General features: G+C 44.2%; 1 protein-coding gene across 3 annotated transcripts in view; it reads right to left on the bottom strand.

Moving 5' to 3' along the window:
• The window catches only part of LOC105464039 (ABL proto-oncogene 1, non-receptor tyrosine kinase), a 186,385-nt gene that overhangs the window by 30,974 nt on the left and 135,014 nt on the right, over positions 1-20,397 (bottom strand). For all 3 annotated transcript variants that reach the window (XR_976636.2, XM_011711661.2, XM_011711662.3), the window contains exons 2-3: positions 3,520-3,693; positions 2,662-2,957 (exon numbers count right to left, since the gene is read on the bottom strand). Coding sequence is in view for 2 of the 3 variants with exons in the window: in XM_011711661.2 (XP_011709963.2) it covers positions 2,662-2,957; positions 3,520-3,693 (470 nt within the window). In the remaining variant the exon portion in view is untranslated. The remainder of the gene's footprint in view (positions 1-2,661; positions 2,958-3,519; positions 3,694-20,397) is intronic.

Genomic DNA, 20,397 nt, shown 5'->3' with positions numbered 1-20,397 from the left:
TGCATATTCAACATAATGAGATGCCAGTCTTTGCCAGTCAGAGTGACAAAGATGTTTTTACATATCTAATAATAAACTGTTGGTGTGGGTTAAGGGGAAACAAGCCCTTTTGTGGATTGTTCGTGGGAGAACAAATTTGTACAATTTCTATAGAGGGTGACTTGGCAATGCACATAACCTTCAATCAGTTCTAGCGACTTATCTACATACACTTACACCACACACAAAGAAGCATGCGCAGCACATTTTCAAACCAGGCCGTGGGCCGCTAGTCAGTCTATGAAATAAATTTAGTGGATTACAACCAGAATTTTTTAAATAATGAAACAGAACAGAATGAAATACAAAATCAGAGTGCATTACACACAGTAAAGGTGGGTAAGACTTTATGAAACTTTTGTTATATTTTGAGGGCTGGGTGGTGATGTAAAATGAGTTTTTCTTATAGCAGACCCAGATTTTTAAAAAGGTTTGAAAGCCACCTCGTATCAGCATTATTTATAATAACTAAAGATTAGAAGCAACCTAAAAGTCAACCAGCAGGGGACTACTGAAATAAGTGACAGTCCATCCACGGTACATAGTCACTGGTAAGATGAGGCAGCTCTAAACTTGTTGCCATAAAACAATCTCGAAGGTGTATTATCACACAGGAGAAGCACGATGCAGAACAGCCTGGAGCATGCATCATTTGTGTGCCTTTTTGAATATAAACATCCATATAAACATCTATATACCATCCATCTATGTCCAGGTAACTCTGGAAGGAACTAGTAACAGTGCTTGCCTCTGCGCAGGAAAAGTGAATTAAGAGACGACGACTTTTTTTTTTTTTTTTTTTGAGACGGAGTCTCGCTCTGTCGCCCAGGCTGGAGTGCAGTGGCCGGATCTCAGCTCACTGCAAGCTCCGCCTCCTGGGTTTACGCCATTCTCCTGCCTCAGCCTCCCAAGTAGCTGGGACTACAGGGGCCCGCCACTTCGCCTGGCTAGTTTTTTTGTATTTTTTTAGTAGACACGAGGTTTCACCGTGTTAGCCAGGATGGTCTCGATCTCCTGACCTCGTGATCCGCCCATCTCGGCCTCCCAAAGTGCTGGGATTACAGGCTTGAGCCACCACGCCCGGCAGACGACTACTTTTTACTGTAATTCATCTTGTTCTTTTGAATTTTTGTAACCACATGCATGCATTACATACTATTAAAAAAAATACAGACTGGGCGCAGTGGCTCATGCCTGTAATCCCAGCATTTTGGGAGGCCAAGGAGGGCAGACTGCTTGAGCTCAAGAGTTTGAGACTAACCTGGGCAACATGGCGAGACCCTGTCTCTACTGAACATACAAAAACAGCTGGGCACGGTGGCTCATGCCTGTAATCTCAGTACTCTGGGATGCTGAGGCAGGTGGATCACCTGAGGTCAGGAGTTTGAGACCAGCCTGACCAACATGGTGAAACCCTGTCTCTACTAAAAATACAAAATTATCTAGGCATGGTGGCGTATGCCTGTAATCCCAGCTACTTAGGAGGCTGAGGCAGGAGAAGTGCCTGAACCCGGGAGGCAGAGGTTGCAGTGAGCCGAGATCGCACCATTGCACTCCAGCCTGGGCAATGAGAGCGAAAATGTCATCTCAAAACAAACAAACAAACAACAGCTGGGTGTGGTGGTGTGTGCCTGTGGTCCCAACTACTGAGGAGGCCAAGGTGGGAGGATCACTTGAGCACGGGAAGCAGAGGTTGCAGTGAGCCAAGTTCGCACCACTGTACTCCAGCCTGGGTGACAGAGTAAGACTCTATCTCAAAAAAAAAAAAAAAAAAAAAACAACGAAAAACAAACATACACCATCCGGACCACACCAATCCACCTATCTACACTGTACCTCAACTACAGCCTGGTGCAATAGAGCAGACTGTGGGGATCCAAGCCTATTCCATCAATGTCTCACTACATTGATATCGGCAAGATCTCTTTATGTCTCCCTTTCTGCAAAGATGCAGGAATTACAGCAATACCTCAGTCAATGTTAACTCCTCCCTTCTCTTTATGGACTCTGAAGGACTATTTATATGAAGACCACAAAATTACATATGCCACCTCCCTTACAACAATACGCTTTGGGTTTGGTAAGCTGTGGGTCTGATCCTGGTTTTCACTGAAAACTGCATGTGTATATGCACGTACGTCCACACACCTCTCCATGAATGTGTTCATCTGCAGGAAGAAGCCCACATGCCAGGCTTCTGTGGGGGAGGGGATATTAAAGTGGTCTTTCGCTCTGGGAAAGCTAATCTATTATTTGAATTTTTCTAATTGAGGATGATTACTATCATTATAAAATATATCTTTTTTTAAGGAAGAATCTTATTGTAAAAAGTGTGTCCAAAACCCAACAGATATTCCTCCTATTTTAAGTAACTTGCTAACAACAAAACTCTAGCAAGACAATAAGAGAATCATACTGGGCCCAGGAACTTGTAATATCACGGAACCAATCCTCAATAAAGCGTCTTCATAAGGCTAACAGAATGACTCCTACTGTTTACTTGAAAGATTCTTTAAACATCTTCCTGGTTGAGCTTTCCTGCAATAATTTATCAATCCGACACCAGGACCTCTGGGTTCCCCTGCCCCGGGCCCATCAGCCCCCCTGCCAAGGGTCCCCTACCTTGCCATCAGAAGCAGTGTTGATCCTGTAATGGTACACCCTCCCTTCGTATCTCAGCGAGATGGACCTCTGGCCAGGACTGCTCTCACTCTCCCGCACCAAGAAGCTGCCATTGATCCCGCTGCTCAGCAGATACTCAGCGGCATTGCGGGACACAGGCCCATGGTACCAGGAGTGTTTCTCCAGACTGTTGACTGGCGTGATGTAGTTGCTTGGGACCCAGCCTTGGCCATTTTTGGTTTGGGCTTCACACCATTCCCCATTGTGATTATAGCCTAAGACCCGGAGCTTTTCACCTTAGAAGAAAGGAACCAAATCAGACATATCAGCTCTGGAAACCAGCTTCATTCTTTTTCATTGATTCTTGTGTAACTACTAAAGATTTCCAAATTCCTAAATGCCAATTTCATTTTAACAAGTCTACTTAAAGATATGCATTTATAAGTGTATGAGAATACACATTTATATCTGAAGCTTCCTGTTTGTACGGAACAGATAGGTAAGTATATAGCCTCAGTTTTTATAATCAATTATGTTTATTCAAGTGCTCTGTTCTTATATGACAACATTTTAGGGAAATAATGCTTTTTCTTAGGGGAAAAATTGCATTCAGTATTTTGTTCAGCTGTCCTTTTCAGTATAAAACATAGGGCAAGTTCTGTTTTTGCTCAGGGCTATTGTACAAGAACTCCTCTAAGGAGAGGCGACTCCCTTAGAAACATGCAGTTGTTGTTTTGGATATCCCTGCATTCCAGATTTCAAAGCTGCTCCTTCAATGAGCAAAGGGTGGCAGGTCAAGCCGCAATTCCCAGATCTCTGTTTCCTGCAACCACCACTAGCTGCCCACAACCCTTTTACCTTTAGTTATGCTTAGAGTGTTATCTCCACTGGCCACAAAATCATACAGTGCAACGAAAAGGTTGGGGTCATTTTCACTGGGTCCAGCGAGAAGGTTTTCCTTAGAGTTCCAACGAGCGGCTTCACTCAGACCCTGAGGCTCAAAGTCAGATGCTACTGGCCGCTGAAGGGCTTCTGGAAGAGAAAGGGGGGAACAGAAAAAAGAAAAAGCAAGAGAAAATCGGGAGAAAAAATTAGTTTTATTTTCAGAAGCAAAAATATTTATGTTTCCAACATTATACATCCCTAATTTATTTCATTTATTAACATCTATACATACTATTATTAAGGTGGTTTTAAAAAAAATCTTCCTTTACTAAATCTTGTGGAAAACATTAAGTATTTTCATTCCAAGGCGGTAATTATTGTTCCCCAATAGTTTGAGCTTTTAAAATTCATTGATTCAATATAAGTTTAGTCAAATTAAAACAGTCTATCCACATATGCGTTTCCCTTTGCTTAAAATATGCAGTGAAAGTTTCTTGTTTTAGCCGGGCACGGTGGCTCACGCCCGTAATCCCAGCACTTTGGGAGGCCAAGCTGGGCGGATCACCAGAGGTCAGGAGTTTGAGACCAACTTGACCAACATGGTGAAACCCCGTCTTCATTAGCCATACAAAAATTAGCTGGGCATGGTGGCGCGTGCCTATAGTCCCAGCTACCCGTGAGGCTGAGGAAGAAGAACCGCTTGAACCCAGGAGGTGGAGGTTGCAGTGAGCAGAGATTGCGCCACTGCACTCCAGCCTGGGTAACGAGAAAGTCCGTCTTAAAATAAAAAGAAAGAAAGAAAAAAAAAAAAGAGGCCAGGTGTGGTGGCTCACGCCTGTCATCCCAGCACTTTGGGAGGCCGAGGTGGGTGGATCATGAGGTCAGGAGATCCAACATGATGAAACCCCGTCTTTACTAAAAATACAAAAATTAGCCGGGCATGGTGGCAGGTGCCTGTAGTCCCAGCTACTTGGGAGGCTGAGGCAGGAGAACTGCTTGAACCCGGGAGGCGGAGGTTGCAGTGAGCTGAGATCGCGCCACTGCACTCCAGCCTGGGCGACAGAGTGAGACTCCATCTCAAAAAAAGAAAAAAAGAAAAAATAAATAAATAAGAAAAATCAAATTGTGCAGAAGGGCTTAATAGGAAAGATAAATACTTTCTATCCCAGTCCTCTCTGCTCCTAGAGGCAGCGCTGTTTTTTTGGTGATCACCCCCACCTCTTTTAAGTATCAGCTGGAGCCCTATTCTCAGCAACAGACACACACCTTCACTGCTTGTTCTTCCAGCTAGGACAGTGTCTCTGAAGGACTTACTTCACAAGACAAGGCTATTAACATCCTACCCATCCTTCCAGCTTTCTTGCCCCCACGGCCACCCTCAAATATGATCTTCTGTACATTTTTTTTTTTTACCTTGTGTAAATTATTATTACAGAATAGAAAAAACTGTTACTAAACTCTTCCATGTTTTGTCTGAAACAGATTCTAAAAGTTGGAAACCAATCAACAGCTCTTAAATTAGAAAATGCGTGAATACTATTCATTACAGGGTCAAATAGGTTATTATTTGTTTCTGAAGTTTCTTCTTGTCTTTTTTATTTTTAACAGGGCTGAAACTCTCCAGAATTTTTTTGTGCTAAAGACAAAGTGTAGATGGGTTCTTGCAAACCAGCAAATCAAATCACCTAAAGTAGATCTTAACAGTTTAAGAACATTGTGGAGTGAAATCCAAATTACTCATTTAAGGAGCTACAATTTAAAAATCACTAACTGGGCCGGGTACGGTGGCTCACGCCTATAACCTTAGAACACTGGGAGGCCGAGGCGGGCAGACTGCCTGAGCTCAGGAGTTCGAAACCAACATGGGTAACATGGTGAAATCCCGTCGCTACTAAAATAGAAAAAACTAGCCAGGCATGGCGGCAGGTGCCTGTAGTCCCAGCTAGCTACTCAGGAGGCTGAGGTAGGAGAATCGCTTGAGGAGGCAGAGGTTGCAGTGAGCTGAGATCTCGTCTCTGCACTCTAGCCTGCAGACAGAGTGAGACGTCGTCTCTAGCTGGGAGACAGAGTAAGACTCCATCTCAAAAAATAAATAAATAATAAAAATAAAAGTCATTAACTGAAGTAAACTGTCAGGAACTGTTTCTCTGAAAGAGTAAATCCCAAATAATGTCATTATGATGTTTAGTAATTTTTATGATCTTAAATAGAGAGGCCCGGCGTGGTGGTTCAGGCCTGTAATCCCAGCACTTTGGGAGGCTAAGGTGGGCAGATTACCTGAGGTCAGGAGCTCGAGACAAGCCTGGCCAACATGGCGAAAACCCATCTCTACTAAAAATACAAAAATTAGCCAGGCAAAAATACAAAAATTAGTGGTGGGTGCCTGTAATCCCAGCTACTCAGGAGACTGAGGCAGGAGCATTGCTTGAACCGGGGAGGTGAGGCTGCAGTGAGCTGAGATTGCACCACTGCACTCCAGCCTGGGCAATGGAGTAAGACTCTTTCTCAAAAAAAAAAAAAAAAAAAGAAAGAAAGAAAGAAAGAAAAGAAAAAGAGGAACACTATAATTTGAAAAGAACTTAAGGATCTACCAGATGCTTGAGCCAAACACAAATGGTAACAGAATTATGTTTTAGTTTTCCTTCTCTATGGATTTAGAGGATCCTCACACATTCTTTCCTGGGTAATAACACCATCTCAGGGGTGGGCCTGATTCTGAATTCTCTTTAAAAAAAAAAAAAAAGGACCCACCTGAGAGACTAGCCTAAACTTCTGGAAATATGACCAGAGAACTTTCAGAAATGGATGTGCTCTAAAATATCTCTTTGGGATAAACCAACAGAACATAAATCATAAAGGTCTTCAAGTCTAGCTTCTGTACTACTAACTGAAGTCAACCTTCAGGAACTGTTTCTCTGAAAGGATAAGTCCCAAAATTACATTATTATAACAGTTGGTAATTTTTCTGAATGGTGGGGGGCAAAGATAATTTCAAGCAACAGAGTCTTGCAATACTGCCATCTCCTAGAGTGTGGAAGAAGCTTAGTCATACGTTAGGTTCCCTTTGTTGAGTATTTACATTGACTCTAAAAGTACACCTAGCGCCATCACTATTAGAGATTATCAATTTTATTAAAATATGTGATCTCCGAGGTCAGGAGATCGAGACCATCCTGGCTAACACAGTGAAACCCTGTCTCTACTAAAAATACAAAAAAATCAGTCAAGCATGAAGGCAGGCGCCTGTAGTCCCAGCTACTTGGGAGGCTGAGGCAGAATAGCGTGAACCCAGGAGGCGGAGCTTGCAGTGAGCCGAGATCGCACCACTGCACTCCAGCCTGGGTGACACAGCGAGACTCCGTCTCAAAAAAAAAAAAAAAAAAAAAAAAAGTGATCCCCCACCCCCATCTGGTTTACGCTGGTTTGGTAGTCTTGACTGTAGGGCTAAAGACTGTCCTTTGAAATGTAGGTATGTGGGGCTGGGCATGGTGGCTCATGCCTGTTATCCCAGCACTTTGGGAGGCCAAGGCAGGCAGATCACCTGAGGTCAATAGTTTGAGACCAGGCTGGCCAACATAGCAAAACCCTGTCTCTACCAAAAATAAAAAAATTAGCTGGGCGTGGTGGTACACACCTATAGCCCCAACTACTCAGGATGTTGAGGCACGAGAATCACTTGAACACAGGAGGCAGAGTAAGTTATAGTAAGCTGAGATCATGCCACTGCACTCCAGCCTGGGCAACAGAGTGAGGCTCTGTTTCAAAAAATAAACAAACAGAATGAAATGTGGACATGTGATCAGAGCTTGATGTTTTCTTCTGTAAGTCCTCCCTATAATGAATGTATCATCTCACTTCCAGCTTCAATTTCCTACAGATGGAGGGAGAACTTAGAGCCATTCACTATGCATTCCCACTGTCAAAGCTTTCTAGATTTCTGTAATCCATTCCAATCATTTACAGTTGTCTTACACCTAATTCTGTAGTAATTTTTAGAAGTTATCTTCCTGGCCGAGCGCGGTGGCTCACGCCTGTAATCCCAGCACTTTGGGAGGCCGAGGCAGGCGGATCACGAGGTCTGGAGATCGAGATCATCCTGGATAACACGGTGAAACCCCATCTCTACTAAAAATACAAAAAATTAGCCAGGCATGGAGGCGGGCGCCTGTAGTCCCAGCCACTTGGGAGGCTGAGGCAGGAGAATGGCGTGAACCCGGGAGACGGAGCTTGCAGTGAGCTGAGATTGCACCACTGCACTCCAGCCTGGGCGACAGAGTGAGACTCTGTCTCAACAGAAAAAAAAAAAAAGTTATCTTCCTTTACTGAGTCTTTCTAAAGCATACATCTTAATTTTCCTAGAAACAATTCCCTTTTCACCCTTGCATTTCATTGGTTTCATATTAACCAAGTAATTACAACAACAGATATATCTGAAAGAAACAGGCTTGGAAACAAACACGACTGGCTCTTGTGGACATGTGCAACAGCAGACAGTGGTAGTGTGGCTACCCCACGGCACATGGGAACTATGGAGGCATGTTTTATAAGGAAGTGAAGAGTGCTGGTCAATTTCGCAAGTCAGTCAAGTGGAAGCCAGTTAAGAGCTTCCACCGTCATTATATTAGAAAAACTGTCAGGCAGAGCATTATTGACACACAAGGACCTTACATACCAACAAGAAAAAGCAAAATCCCTCCATTATGGAAAAAATGGGCAAAGCCATGAACCAGCAATTCACAAAAAATTTACATTATCATTAAAGGTCAGGCACAACGGCTCACACCTATAATCCTAGCACCTTGGGAGGCCAAGACCGGCAATCACTTGAGCTCAGGAGTTTGAGACTACCCTGGCCAATATGGTGAAACCCCGTCTCTAAAAAAAATACAAAAATTAGCCGGGCATGGAGGTGCATGCCTGTAATCCAAGCTGCTAAGGAGCTGAAGCAGGAGAATCACCTGAACCCGGGAGGCGGAGGTTGCAGTGAGCCACGGTCACGGCACTGCACTCCGCCTGGGCAACAGAGTGAGACACCATCTCAAAAAAAAAAAAATTACCATTAAACATGGAAAGTGTGTGAACTCTTGATAATAATCAAGGAAATGCAAATTCCTTGCCAAATCTGCAGACACATCTTTTTGACGCTGACGGCCAGTACGGGTAAGATTTCATAGAAACGGGCACTCTCATACAATGCTAGTAGTAGGTGTATAAATGGAGGGCAACTGGAATATGAACCAGAAGTCTATGAAGAATTTAATATCTGATTTTTTTTCTTACCTCTAGGAATTTATCCTAAGTGATCAACACAATGATTTCTATACACTAATTTTAAATAACAGCACAGAAAGGGGCAAGTACAAAATATCTATCAACACAGAATAAGTTTGTTTATGCTGTATCCATAAAATAGGATATATTTTAATAGCCACTCAAAATATTTTTGGAAAAAATATTCAAGTTTGAGAAGACATTCACAATAATATATTAAGTGTTTATATTACAGTTCAGTATATAGGCAAGGTCCCAATTATGAAAAAATTGAAAGAAGACTAGGAGGAATTTCAAACTGTGAACAGTAGTTAACTCAGGGTGGTGGGATTTTAAGTGCTTTAAATTTTCTTTTTTCTTTTTTTTTTTTTTCTTGAGATGGAGTCTTGGTCTTGTCACTCAGGCTAGAGTGCAATGGCGCGATCTCTGCTCACTGCAACCTCCGCCTTCCGGGTTCAAGCAATTCTCCTGCCTCAGCCTCCTGATTAGCTGGGATTACAGGTGCCCGCCACCACACTTGGCTACTTTTTTTGTATTTTTAGTAGAGATGGGGTTTCACCATGTTGGCCAGGCCGGTCTTGAACTTCTGACCTCAAGTGATAAGCCCGCCTCAGCCTCCCAAAGTGCTGGGATTATAGGCGTGAGCCACCGCGCCTAGCCTTAAATTTTCTTTATACTTTTCTATATTATGGTATATTTCTCACAATACATATGGATTGTTTTTATTACCAGAAAACAATGATATAGAAAAACTTTAATAGAAGCCAACTAAAGTTTGTTTTTTTTTGTTTGTTTTTTTTTTGAGTTGGAGTCTCACTCCATCGCCAAGGCTGGAGTGCAGTGGTGCGATCTCGGCTCACTGAAACCTCCGGCTCCCAGGTTCACACGATACTCCTGCCTCAGGCTCCTGAGTAGCTGGGATTACAGACGTGAGTCACTGCGCCTGGCTAATTTTTTGTTTTTGTTTTGCATTTTTAGTAGAGACAGGGTTTTGCCATGTTGGTCAGGCTGGTCTTTTTTTTTTTTTTTTTTTTTTTTTTGAGACGGAGTCTCGCTTTGTGGTCCAGGCTGGAGTGCAGTGGCCGGATCTCAGCTCACTGCAAGCTCCGCCTCCCGGGTTTACGCCATTCTCCTGCCTCAGCCTCCCGAGTAGCTGGGACTACAGGCACCCGCCACCTCGCCCGGCTAGTTTTTTTTTTTGTATTTTTTAGTAGAGACAGGGTTTCACCGTGTTAGCCAGGATGGTCTCGATCTCCTGACCTCGTGATCCACCCGTCTCGGCCTCCCAAAGTGCTGGGATTACAGGCTTGAGCCACCGCGCCCGGCCTCAGGCTGGTCTTAAACTCCTGGCCTCAAGTGATGTACCCACCTCAGCCTCCCAAAGCGCTGGGATTACCGGCGTGAGCCACCGTGTCTGGCCCTAAACTTATATAATTGATAATTTAACATGAAAAAGCATGCTGGGGAGGGAGGCCTCCCTCAGGCTGTCCTGAAAAGGCACTTGTGTGCCTCCCTCTGGTGCGTCAACCTCATGGCCATGAGCATACAACTTTGGCAGACCAGGCCCACACAGGAAATTAAACCAAAGTCATGAATACAGAAATGCTTTTCTTCTCAAATGCCATTTGACCTCTTCTATCAAACATTCTGACACATCTGGATTTGATCAAAGTTACATAATCGGGGAAGTGGCCTGGAAAACACCTGGAATAAGCAGAATGCAGCTCCCCACCCAGAGGTGGCCATCCACTTGAAGTGTGGGTTAAAGTGGGACGGTCCCAAACATGTCGACAGATGCTGGGAATGTTATGCAAGAGGATGAGGCCTTTGTTAGGAAGGAAAGGGCCTCCCACTGCTTTTTGATTCAACAGGACGTCAGGCGATCCAAGGCAGTCTCTCAACTTTCCTCTCCGGTTCTTGCTCTATTCCATAAATTAATGGCCAAAGCCCAAAGGGAAGTATTGCTCATGCATGCCTCTGGACCGAGACACTGAAGCGTAGCCACAGTCCAACACCAAAACCTTCCAGTCAATTCCCAATCCAGGCTGATGTCAAAATTGACTCACAATGTATAAATGCCAAGTTACTTGCTTCATTTCATAGTGAACTATGCTCGTCAACCTTAAAAATGATCACAGCTTACAAGGCCAAAGTTGCAGAAAGTACTTAAATCTTTCTTGCTTAAGACATGAACTTTCCACCGGTCCCTCTGTTAGGAAATGAGATCCCCTAAAGAAGCCCGAAGGCTTCATTCAAAAAAAAGATGCCCCAAATAGTTCCCCCCTTCTGTTCTTCCAGAAGATCTTTTGGCTATTGTCTTGGGAAATAAATTTTAGCATCTGCTATTATTCTTACTTTTTTTAGTGAACATTTTCTGCAGCCTCCTTTCTGAGTCATACTTTAAATAGGTTTAAGATCTGGATCTTCAAAAGTGCCTCTCACTCCACTTAAAACCGTATTGTTATTTTGTCATAATGTTAACAAAAAGGTTTCCACTCACCAACTAAACTCAGAAAAAGTCATTAATTAGCTAGCCGAGCACCAAGAACAGTGACATCTAAAAAATGCCTCAAACCTCTAAAAAGCTCTGGCTCTGGCTATGAGAGTATAAAATTATTTGGAAATTTTGTAAGAACCAGGCCACTGAATTCACTGGAACTGTGCATGATTAACTTGTTTAGACAGTATTCTAAGAAAATGGTTTGGGTCTTTAAAGTAGAATTAAACGATCGTCTTATATAAAAATAATCCTTTCTCAAAGCTGTGAGTCACTGATAAAAAATGTTGACAGAAGATTCTCGGACATGGCCTATCTGGCCTAGACTCCAGGGGCTGCTGGTGCTACGCCGGACACTGGCCAACAGTCAGGGAAGGGAAATGCCCATGAACCCCAGCACCGGCTACTTCACAGCCCAAGGGGGGACTTGACCTCCAGGAAAAACATCCCCAGGAAGCTTCCCACCTTCCTGCTGGCACTTGTGCCCAACCTCATAGTTCCTACTAGAGTGCAAGGCAGCCAGCTATGGAGCATTCATTACTGTTCACACTGTGGGCTCTCCGGAAGGTTCTTGGAGACAGTTCAGTGTTGGGGGGACAGGAGATGGAGCATGTCAGACGTGACAAACGTTCCCTTTAATTTTGCTCACATTCAATTATTTAAACTTGTGCTGCTTTATTCATATTTCCTTTGTGGGTCCTTCACTATTATCCTCCAGTTCAAGGAATCTCTGTAATTTAAAAATCTATAAAACAGATCCTTCTAAAAAGAGGCTTCGTGTTTTATTTCATACTCTGTTCCAACGGATGAGATCATGCTCAGACTATTCTCAAGTTATTTTATAACAGTCTCACACAACTTTTCAAAATATGAGCTTAGAGGAAAAGTATTATTTCCCACATTTTGAGCTTGATGAAAGTCATTTTATCTATTTCTACATGGTCCTTTATTTTGTAAATTTACACCTTCACCCAGAGAAGTTAAAATTATTAAAACACACACACACACACACACACACACACACAGACATACGTTTAACTGAACACAGCCTTTGTGTTATCTTCAGACCCCAAAACACTGTGTCAGCTGCTAGGGTGCAGGGAGAGGCAGGGCAGTGGCAGAAAGAAGTAAAGAACCAGCAGTAGCGCCTGCTCCTCGTGGGAGAAACACAGCTCCTGAAAACTTACAGACTCAACAGCAAAAGTCTAATGGAAGGCCGGCGCTGTCCTGTGGATGAATTTTTTTTTTTTTTTAAATGGAGTTTCGCTCTTGTTGCCCAGGCTGGAATGCAATGGTGCGATCTCGGCTCACTGCAACCTCCCCCTTCCAGGTTCAAGCGATTCTCCTGCCTCAGCCTCCTGCGTAGCTGGGATTACAGCCGTCCACTATCACGCTGGGCTAATTTTTAGTATTTTTTTAAGTAGAGATGGGGTTTCACCATGTTGGCCAGGCTGGTCTCGAATCTGAGTCACCTTGGCCTCCCAAAGTGCTGGGATTATAGATGTGAGCCACGTGCCCAGCCCTGTGGATGAGTCTCTAAGTCCAAGAGCACAGACAGTGGGAGCCAGGAGTTGAGGGGGTGAGCTCACTGGGATGAGGAAGGGGACCCTGAACAAGACAGTGCCTCACAAGGGAAGGAGGATTCACCAGGGACCCATGGCCAGCCTGCCACACCAAGGCCACTAAGGTGGGGCTCCTTACTGTGTTGTTCCATGGACCCCTCTGGCAGCAGGCGATGCCTAGGGACTTCTCACAACGAATTTTTAAATGTACAAAATAAAATACGGAGAATTGCAAAGGAAAACAGTCTTCAAAAGACTTTTTGAAACAGTCCTCAAAATACTTTTAAAAACTTGTAATGATAATAAGCTCTTATTAATGTATTAAATAGTTGTGTCTTTGTTCGCACATTAAATAACAAGATCCAGTAGCAATTGTGTCATTTCAAAGTAGTGGTGCGAATAATAACCACAACTGTTACCTGATACGAAATACTGGTTTCTGGCCAGGTGTGGTGGCTCACTCCTATAATCCCAGCACTTTGGGAGGCTGAGACGGGCAGATCACCTGAGGTCAGGAGTTCAAGACCAGTCTGGCCAACATGGTGAAACCCTGTCTCTACTAAAGATATAAAAATTAGCTGGGCATGGTGGCAGGCGCCTGTAATCCTAGCTACTCAGGAGGTCGAGGCAGGAGAATCGCTTCAACCTGGGAGGCAGAGGCTGAAGTGAGCTAAGATCATGCCACTGCACTCCAGTCTGAGTGGCAAGAGTGAAACTCGGTCCCCCGACCAAAAAAAAAGAAAAGAAAAGAAAAAAAGAAATACCTGGTTTCTACCAGAGACAGTCACAAGCACTGTAATATTACCGTGGTTTGTTACCTGTGTTCTTAAAAAAACTGAAATGCTAAATTTTAGTAAGAGGTTAGTGAAATAAAGTTTTAATTTTTCCCATCAGAGGACATGGAGCCCTTGAATTCTATCCCAGACTCCCAGGGTCTTCCAGGTTAACAACTCTTGCACTAAGGAATTGGCTCAATAAAACCTCAGCATTCTCACAGGAAGAGCCTAAAAAGGAGACTGGGATAAATCAGTGAGAAGTCCAAATTATGCAATTTTCTTTTAAAATAAATGCAGTTTTATTACTTTCCACTTATAGCCATTATAGGCAGTATATTAAATGAGTTTCTAGAGAAACCTCCTTTAAAAATAAAGTTATTTAAATTAGTCCAAGGTTTAAATATTTCCCCTGGAATCTTTTACATGACAATGTCTTAGCCAATTTTTAAAAAACAAAATTCTCCATCCTAACTCCTATCCCTATCAACACTCCAAATCTTAACTTTTCTTTTTTTTTTTTTTTTTTTTAAAGACAGAGTCTGGCTCTGTGGCTGGAGTGTGGTGACGCAATCTTGGCTCACTGCAACCTCCACCTCCCGGGTACAAGCGAATCTCCTGCCTCAGCCTCCCGAGTAGCTGGGACTGCAGGTGCGCACCACCATGCCCAGCTAATTTTTGTATTTTCAGTAGAGACGGGGTTTCACCATGTTGGCCAGGCTGGTCTTGAACTCCTGACCTCAAGCGATCTGCCTGCCTCAGCCTCAAATACTAACCTTTCTGAAGATACACAGTCCCTGTCCCTCTCCCTCAACCAGAAAGGGGAAAAAAAAAAAAAAAAAAAAAGTGTCACCTTCTAAGAATCTATGGTGAAAAAGTCTCCAATTACTGGAAATGGAATATGAAGCCACTCATAGATAGAGATGCTACTCTCTTCAAGGCCATTCTGAACACCTGCCATTCAAGCCCATGTCAGGATCGAGGCTGGAAGTCATCCTCTGTCAGTTCCCACCCTGCATCTTGGCACTTTTCCTCCTCAATCTCTCATTGCTTCTGTCCTTTCCATGTTCCACCACACCCTTGGCTGGGTCCCCCCCCTTTGGCCATTCCACCTCCACTCCCTACTATCAGGGCCATCTTTCTCAAATGCAGACCTGACTAGGTCACTCTCTTGCTTCAAATCCCCTAGAGATGGCTGCCAGCTGAGAGGCAGAAGAGAGCGTGGGCTTGGGAGGTGGCCCTGTCTGCCAATGGTCAGCTACCACTTACTGGCAGTATCATCGGGGGCAATGCTGGGATCATGATGTGCTTTGTAGGGTAGCTGGCAGCTTGTAGCTAACATGGGACATGTTTTTGAGGGCCTAGGCATGCACAGGCCCTCAAAAAATGGCTGGGGTTGTTATTCCTTCCACCACTATAGTAAAAGTCTGAGCTCCTGAAGTAGGCATGCCAGGCCCTTCAGGGTTGAGTCTGGGAGCATCTGGCCCTCTACCCCTGCTTTCCACTCCAACCTCCCCAAACTCCTTTCAGATCCCCCAGGCCTCCTGTTGCTTGCCTCTCCTGACTGCACTGTGACAAGTACCATTTACTCTCCCGAGAGTTCCCTCCCCAGCCACTTCTGCTCTTCCTGGCCTCCCTATCTCCCAGAAACCTTCTCTAACTGGTCCTTCCTCCTCCCATCACCTCACCCACAACAGGTTGCTTCTCCTTTAACCCATTGGGGTACCTGGTATCTGTCTCTATCACCACCCTGCATCTATCACCCAGTAAGCAATCTGTTCACATGTCCCCTGCAGTACAATAAGCATGGGCTCTGGTGGACAGGCCTTGTTCAAATCTCAGCACCAGCATGTCTTGAAGATGTTTGTTTCTGAGCCTCAGTTTCTCAACCGCACAACAGGGCAACAATGGCATGGCATCAACCTAGTTGGGTTGTCAGGAGGGCTCAATGAATCCCGCATGCAGAGAATTTCTGCATGGATGCCAACTGTGGCACCTGACACTGGGATGCTCACTGCAGAACAACTGTGCCTTCTCTTATCTTATACCATGCCTTCTCTTCTGCTGCCACAATGTAAACTCCTGTGGGGTAGAGACCAAGCCGTCGTATCTCAGAGCCTTCTGTGCCTGCTCAGTGCAACGCAACGACACAGCACTGCTGGGTGAACTCAGATGTAGAACACCCTGCATATGTTTGTCTTTAGCAACAAGGTACTGAATAATGCAGTTTAATAATCTGTTAACCTGTAATAAGAATAGCAATAATGACAGAGAGTAAAGTTGAAAAACAAATGCAATCTGACCAGGAAAACCTATATAAAAGCCTAGGGAATGCAATGATTTGTTTTGAATGAAATATAAACCATGGCCAAAATCCTAAAGGTATAATGTAAAAACACAGTTCTCTGTGCTTTCAAAAGAAATAGGATTTGCTCCAGATTCCTAACAGACACCACAGTGAGGTCTCCGGACACCTTCCCAAAAGGTTCCGGGAATTCCTGCACTGGCCACAGATCCAAAGTGTCCAGAGTCAGCCTGCTAATACCCACAAAGGCATTTTTATTGTCACAGGCCATTTGCAACAGACTGAAAGGCCTCCCCTTCTGCTGCCAACCATGGATGGTTTGAAAGCGTTCATTTCACATATCCTTTTCTTTTAATATGTCTTCATGGACTCCTGCGTCAGCTGACACCAGAGTCACTGGGCTACCCAATTTCCCCAGAAAGCCTTGTTAGCCATCAGTGTTTTTATTGCTGATCTGGGTAAATGAACATGACCCTCCCCACCTCATGGTATTTTGGCTTCAAAAAGCAATGCCTAATTCTATTCATGGCCTGTCTTTAAACACAATTTTAAGGTATTCAATGTACAACACTACTAGCTACATTTGAGGGCTTCTAAGACAGATAAAGACTAGGTTTCTATAGAGAATTTAAGAGTAATGAGGTTAAAGTTTATACAACTTCACGTGAAAGAATAATAGCTAATACTGGCTGATTCCGTACGGAGCGCCAGCACTTCATCTGCACTGAATCCCTATAACCTTATTAGGTAGACTCTATTATGAAGGCATTTGAGGGCAGGAATGGAAACAGAGACGTGAAGTTACTGATGGCCTCTTCCTTCAGCTACTCATCCATACATCAGCTGCCTGCCCATCATCTAACTGTCTCCTGTGCTTCACTTGCTCTCATTCTCTCTCCGTACCCACCCACCCCAGCCCCACTGGCCATCCTCTTCCTCTTTGTCCCCCTTCTGTCAGTCTTCCTTCCCTCCCAGCTTGTTTTTTTTTCCCTTTCCTGTCTCAACCTTTTTGTCTCTCAGTCTCTGTCTCTATAGATCTCCCCCTTCTGTCTGTCTCCCCTTCCTCCCTCTCTCTTCTTCCCACCTGTTTCTCTCTGTCTTCCCTATCGCCAGTACTCAACACACGCAATATAACAAAAATATTTATGGTGTAACATGGTAAAGAAAGTAGGATTTGAAAACCAACTTCTTCTTTTTTCTTTTTTTGAGATGGAGTTTTCGCTGTTGTTGCCCAGGCTGGAGTGCAATGGCGAGATCTCGGCTCACTGCAACCTCCGCCTCCAGGGTTCAAGTGATTCTCCTGCCTTAGCCTCCTGAGTAGCTGGAATTATAGGCACCTGCCACCATGCCGAGCTACTTTCTTGTATTTTTAGTAGAGACAGGGTTTCAGCATGTTGGCCAGGCCGGTCTCGAATTCCTGACCTCAAGTGATCCACCCGCCTCGGCCTCCCAAAGTGCTGGGATTACAGGTGTGAGCCACCGTGCCTGGCCTGAAAACCAATTTCTAGAGCAAGCTTGTTCAACCCATGGCCCGCAGGCTGCATGTGGCCCAGGACGGCTTTGAATGTAGCCTAATACAAATTTGCAAACTTTCTTAAAAACATTATGAGATTTTTGGCCAGGTGCAGTGGCTCACACCTGTAATCCCAGCACTTTGGGAGGCCGAGGCAGGAGAATGGCATGAACCCAGGAGGCGGAGCTTGCAGTGAGCTGAGATGGTGCCACTGCACTCCAGCCTGGGCAACAAAGTGAGACTCCGTCTCAAAAATAAAAAAAAATTAAAAAAAGAGATTTTTGTGGAATTTGTTTTGTTTAGCTCATCAGCTATCGTTAGTGTTAGTGTATTTCATGTGTGGCCCAAGACAATTCTTCTTCCAATGTGGCCCAGGGAAGTCAAGATTGGACACCCCTGTTCCAGAGTAACCACTCTACTCATCTGAGGACAAAGTTACACTATCAAAACTAAGTAATTATAATTAGCAAGCTATTCCTAATAGCTTTGAAACTGTAACTTCACTATGTAAGAAAACAAGACTGACCACAAGCTGGTAATTGTTGTTTGTTGTTGTTTTGTTTTTGGTTTTTTTTTTTTTTATGAGAAGGAGTTTCGGGCCGGGCGCGGTGGCTCAAGCCTGTAATCCCAGCACTTTGGGAGGCCGAGACGGGCGAATCACGAGGTCAGGAGATCGAGACCATCCTGGCTAACACGGTGAAACCCTGTCTCTACTAAAAAAATACAAAAAACTAGCCGGGCGTGGTGGCGGGCGCCTGTAGTCCCAGCTACTCGGGAGGCTGAGGAAGGAGAATGGCGTAAACCCGGGAGGCGGAGCTTGCAGTGAGCTGAGATCCAGCCACTGCACTCCAGCCTGGGTGACAGAGCGAGACTCCGTCTCACAAAAAAAAAAAAAAAAAAAGAGAAGGAGTTTAACTCCTGTTGCCCAGGCTGGAGTGCAGTGGCGCAATCTTGGCTCACCGCAACCTCCGCCTCTCGGGTTCAAGCTATTCTCCTGCCTCAGCCTCCCCAGCAGCTGGATTACAGGCATGCGTCACCACACCCAGCTAATTTTGTATTTTCAGTAGAGACGGGGTTTCTCCATGTTGGTCAGGCTGGTCTCAAACTCCTGACCTCAGGTGATCCGCCCACCTTGGCCTTCCAAAGTGCTGGGATTACAGGCTTGAGCCACTGCGCCCGGCCAGGCTGATAATTGTTAAAGCCATATAGTAAGTACATGAGAGTTCATTATGCTGTCTACTTTTGAGACAGTTTTAGGCTGAGTGAGGTGGTTCATGCCTGTAATTCCAGCACTTTGGGAGGCTGAGGTGGGAGGACTGCTTGAGCCCAGGAGTTCGAGACCAGCCTGGGCAACATAGTGAGACCCATCCCTATTTCTTTAAATAAAAAAAAAAAAAAAGAAATAGTTTTAAAAAGTGACACTAAAGAAGAACAAACCTATGAACTTATTTTATAAATTGTTCTTCTGTGTGTTTAATTAAGATCCACCATTATGGAGGAAAAGTCAAGGTCTTCCAATGTCCCATTTGATCTTTAGTTCTTACATATTTAAAGAAGCTATCCATTTATTTTTTTTTCTGCTTTTATTTCAGATCAGTGATTATACTGGCATGATTACAATGACTTGATTTTACAAGGTGATAAGTAACACCAGATTTTCAGTTTTCACGTTTGAGGCTGTGGAAATATTGTCTCTGGACAGGAGAAATAAAATGCCAACCATGAGCCAATGGGAATTTCTCTTCCACATTTAAAATATTCACTATGGGAATAACAGAGGGTTACAGGAAGAGAAGAAATTTTTCAGCCAAAAATCAAGGACAGGAAGTATTAATTATATGCATCAAAACAAACTTAGAAACAAACCGTTTCATTAACAAGAAAAACTATGGGTGGAATCAGCTCAATTCTACCATCACTTCAACTATTAGAGAAACTGGTAAAGCCACCATTTTAGGCTGCTAAATATTTGCTCAAAATAACAACTTACTTTTCTGCTAGGCTCTTGTTCTGTGCCAGGCTCTCTGCTAAACAATTTACATGAAGTCTCTCAACAACTCAGTGAGGTAGGGATCACTACAGGCCTTATTTTAGAAATGGGAACACCAAGGTACAGTGAACCTCAGTGAATGCGCAAGACCAGCCAAGAGCACAGATGGCATCTGGGTCCAGGCTGGCTGGCTCAGGAACTGCCTGCCCGTGCAGAAGAATGGGACCCTAGGAACACTGTGGGAGCCATAAACCTGCCTGGACTAAAGCGCATCTCAGAGGAATCTCGTATCAACATTAATACAAACATACATTTAACTCTTATCGGTTTCAGAGCTTTCCTTCAATCACCTTATAGACCCTCAAAACAATCCTCTAAGGTGGCTGAACAGAGGATGGTCTCTCTGTTTTAGAGGTAAAAACATGGAAACTCAGAGAGGTCAGAGGAAAACTGGCATCTCCTGCCTCCAAATTGAAAAGTACTGCCACCTAAACTGGGGCCTTTCCTCTTCTCTAGAAACCTCAGAGTGCTGGTGTGAACATGAAGTGAGGCTGTACATGAGTTGCTCAGGCCGGGGCCTGTGACATCATAAATGGTCAGCAATGTTAATAGCACCCAAAATGAAATGGATGGACTGGCCTTTTATTAGGTAACAGAAAGAGTCTCACTTCCTTTGTTACTGAACAAGGGAAGTATCTGATGACCTCAGGAGAGAGCAGAAAGCAAGCATAATCTTCTCCAAAGCTCAAGTTCTAAAAGCGAATCTGTAGGGCTGGCACCACATGAAGCATCCGCTGGAAAGTTAGCTGCTGAAAAGAAGCATTTAAAAGTGGGCCCTTAAAATAACTTTCGCCGGGCGCGGTGGCTCAAGCCTGTAATCCCAGCACTTTGGGAGGCCGAGACGGGCGGATCACGAGGTCAGGAGATCGAGACCATCCTG

The sequence above is a fragment of the Macaca nemestrina genome, chromosome 14 (assembly GCF_043159975.1).
Source record: "Macaca nemestrina isolate mMacNem1 chromosome 14, mMacNem.hap1, whole genome shotgun sequence".
Lineage (NCBI taxonomy): Eukaryota > Metazoa > Chordata > Mammalia > Primates > Cercopithecidae > Macaca > Macaca nemestrina.
Note: the sequence above shows the minus strand (reverse complement) of the source record. Positions and strands in the feature narration are given on the sequence as shown.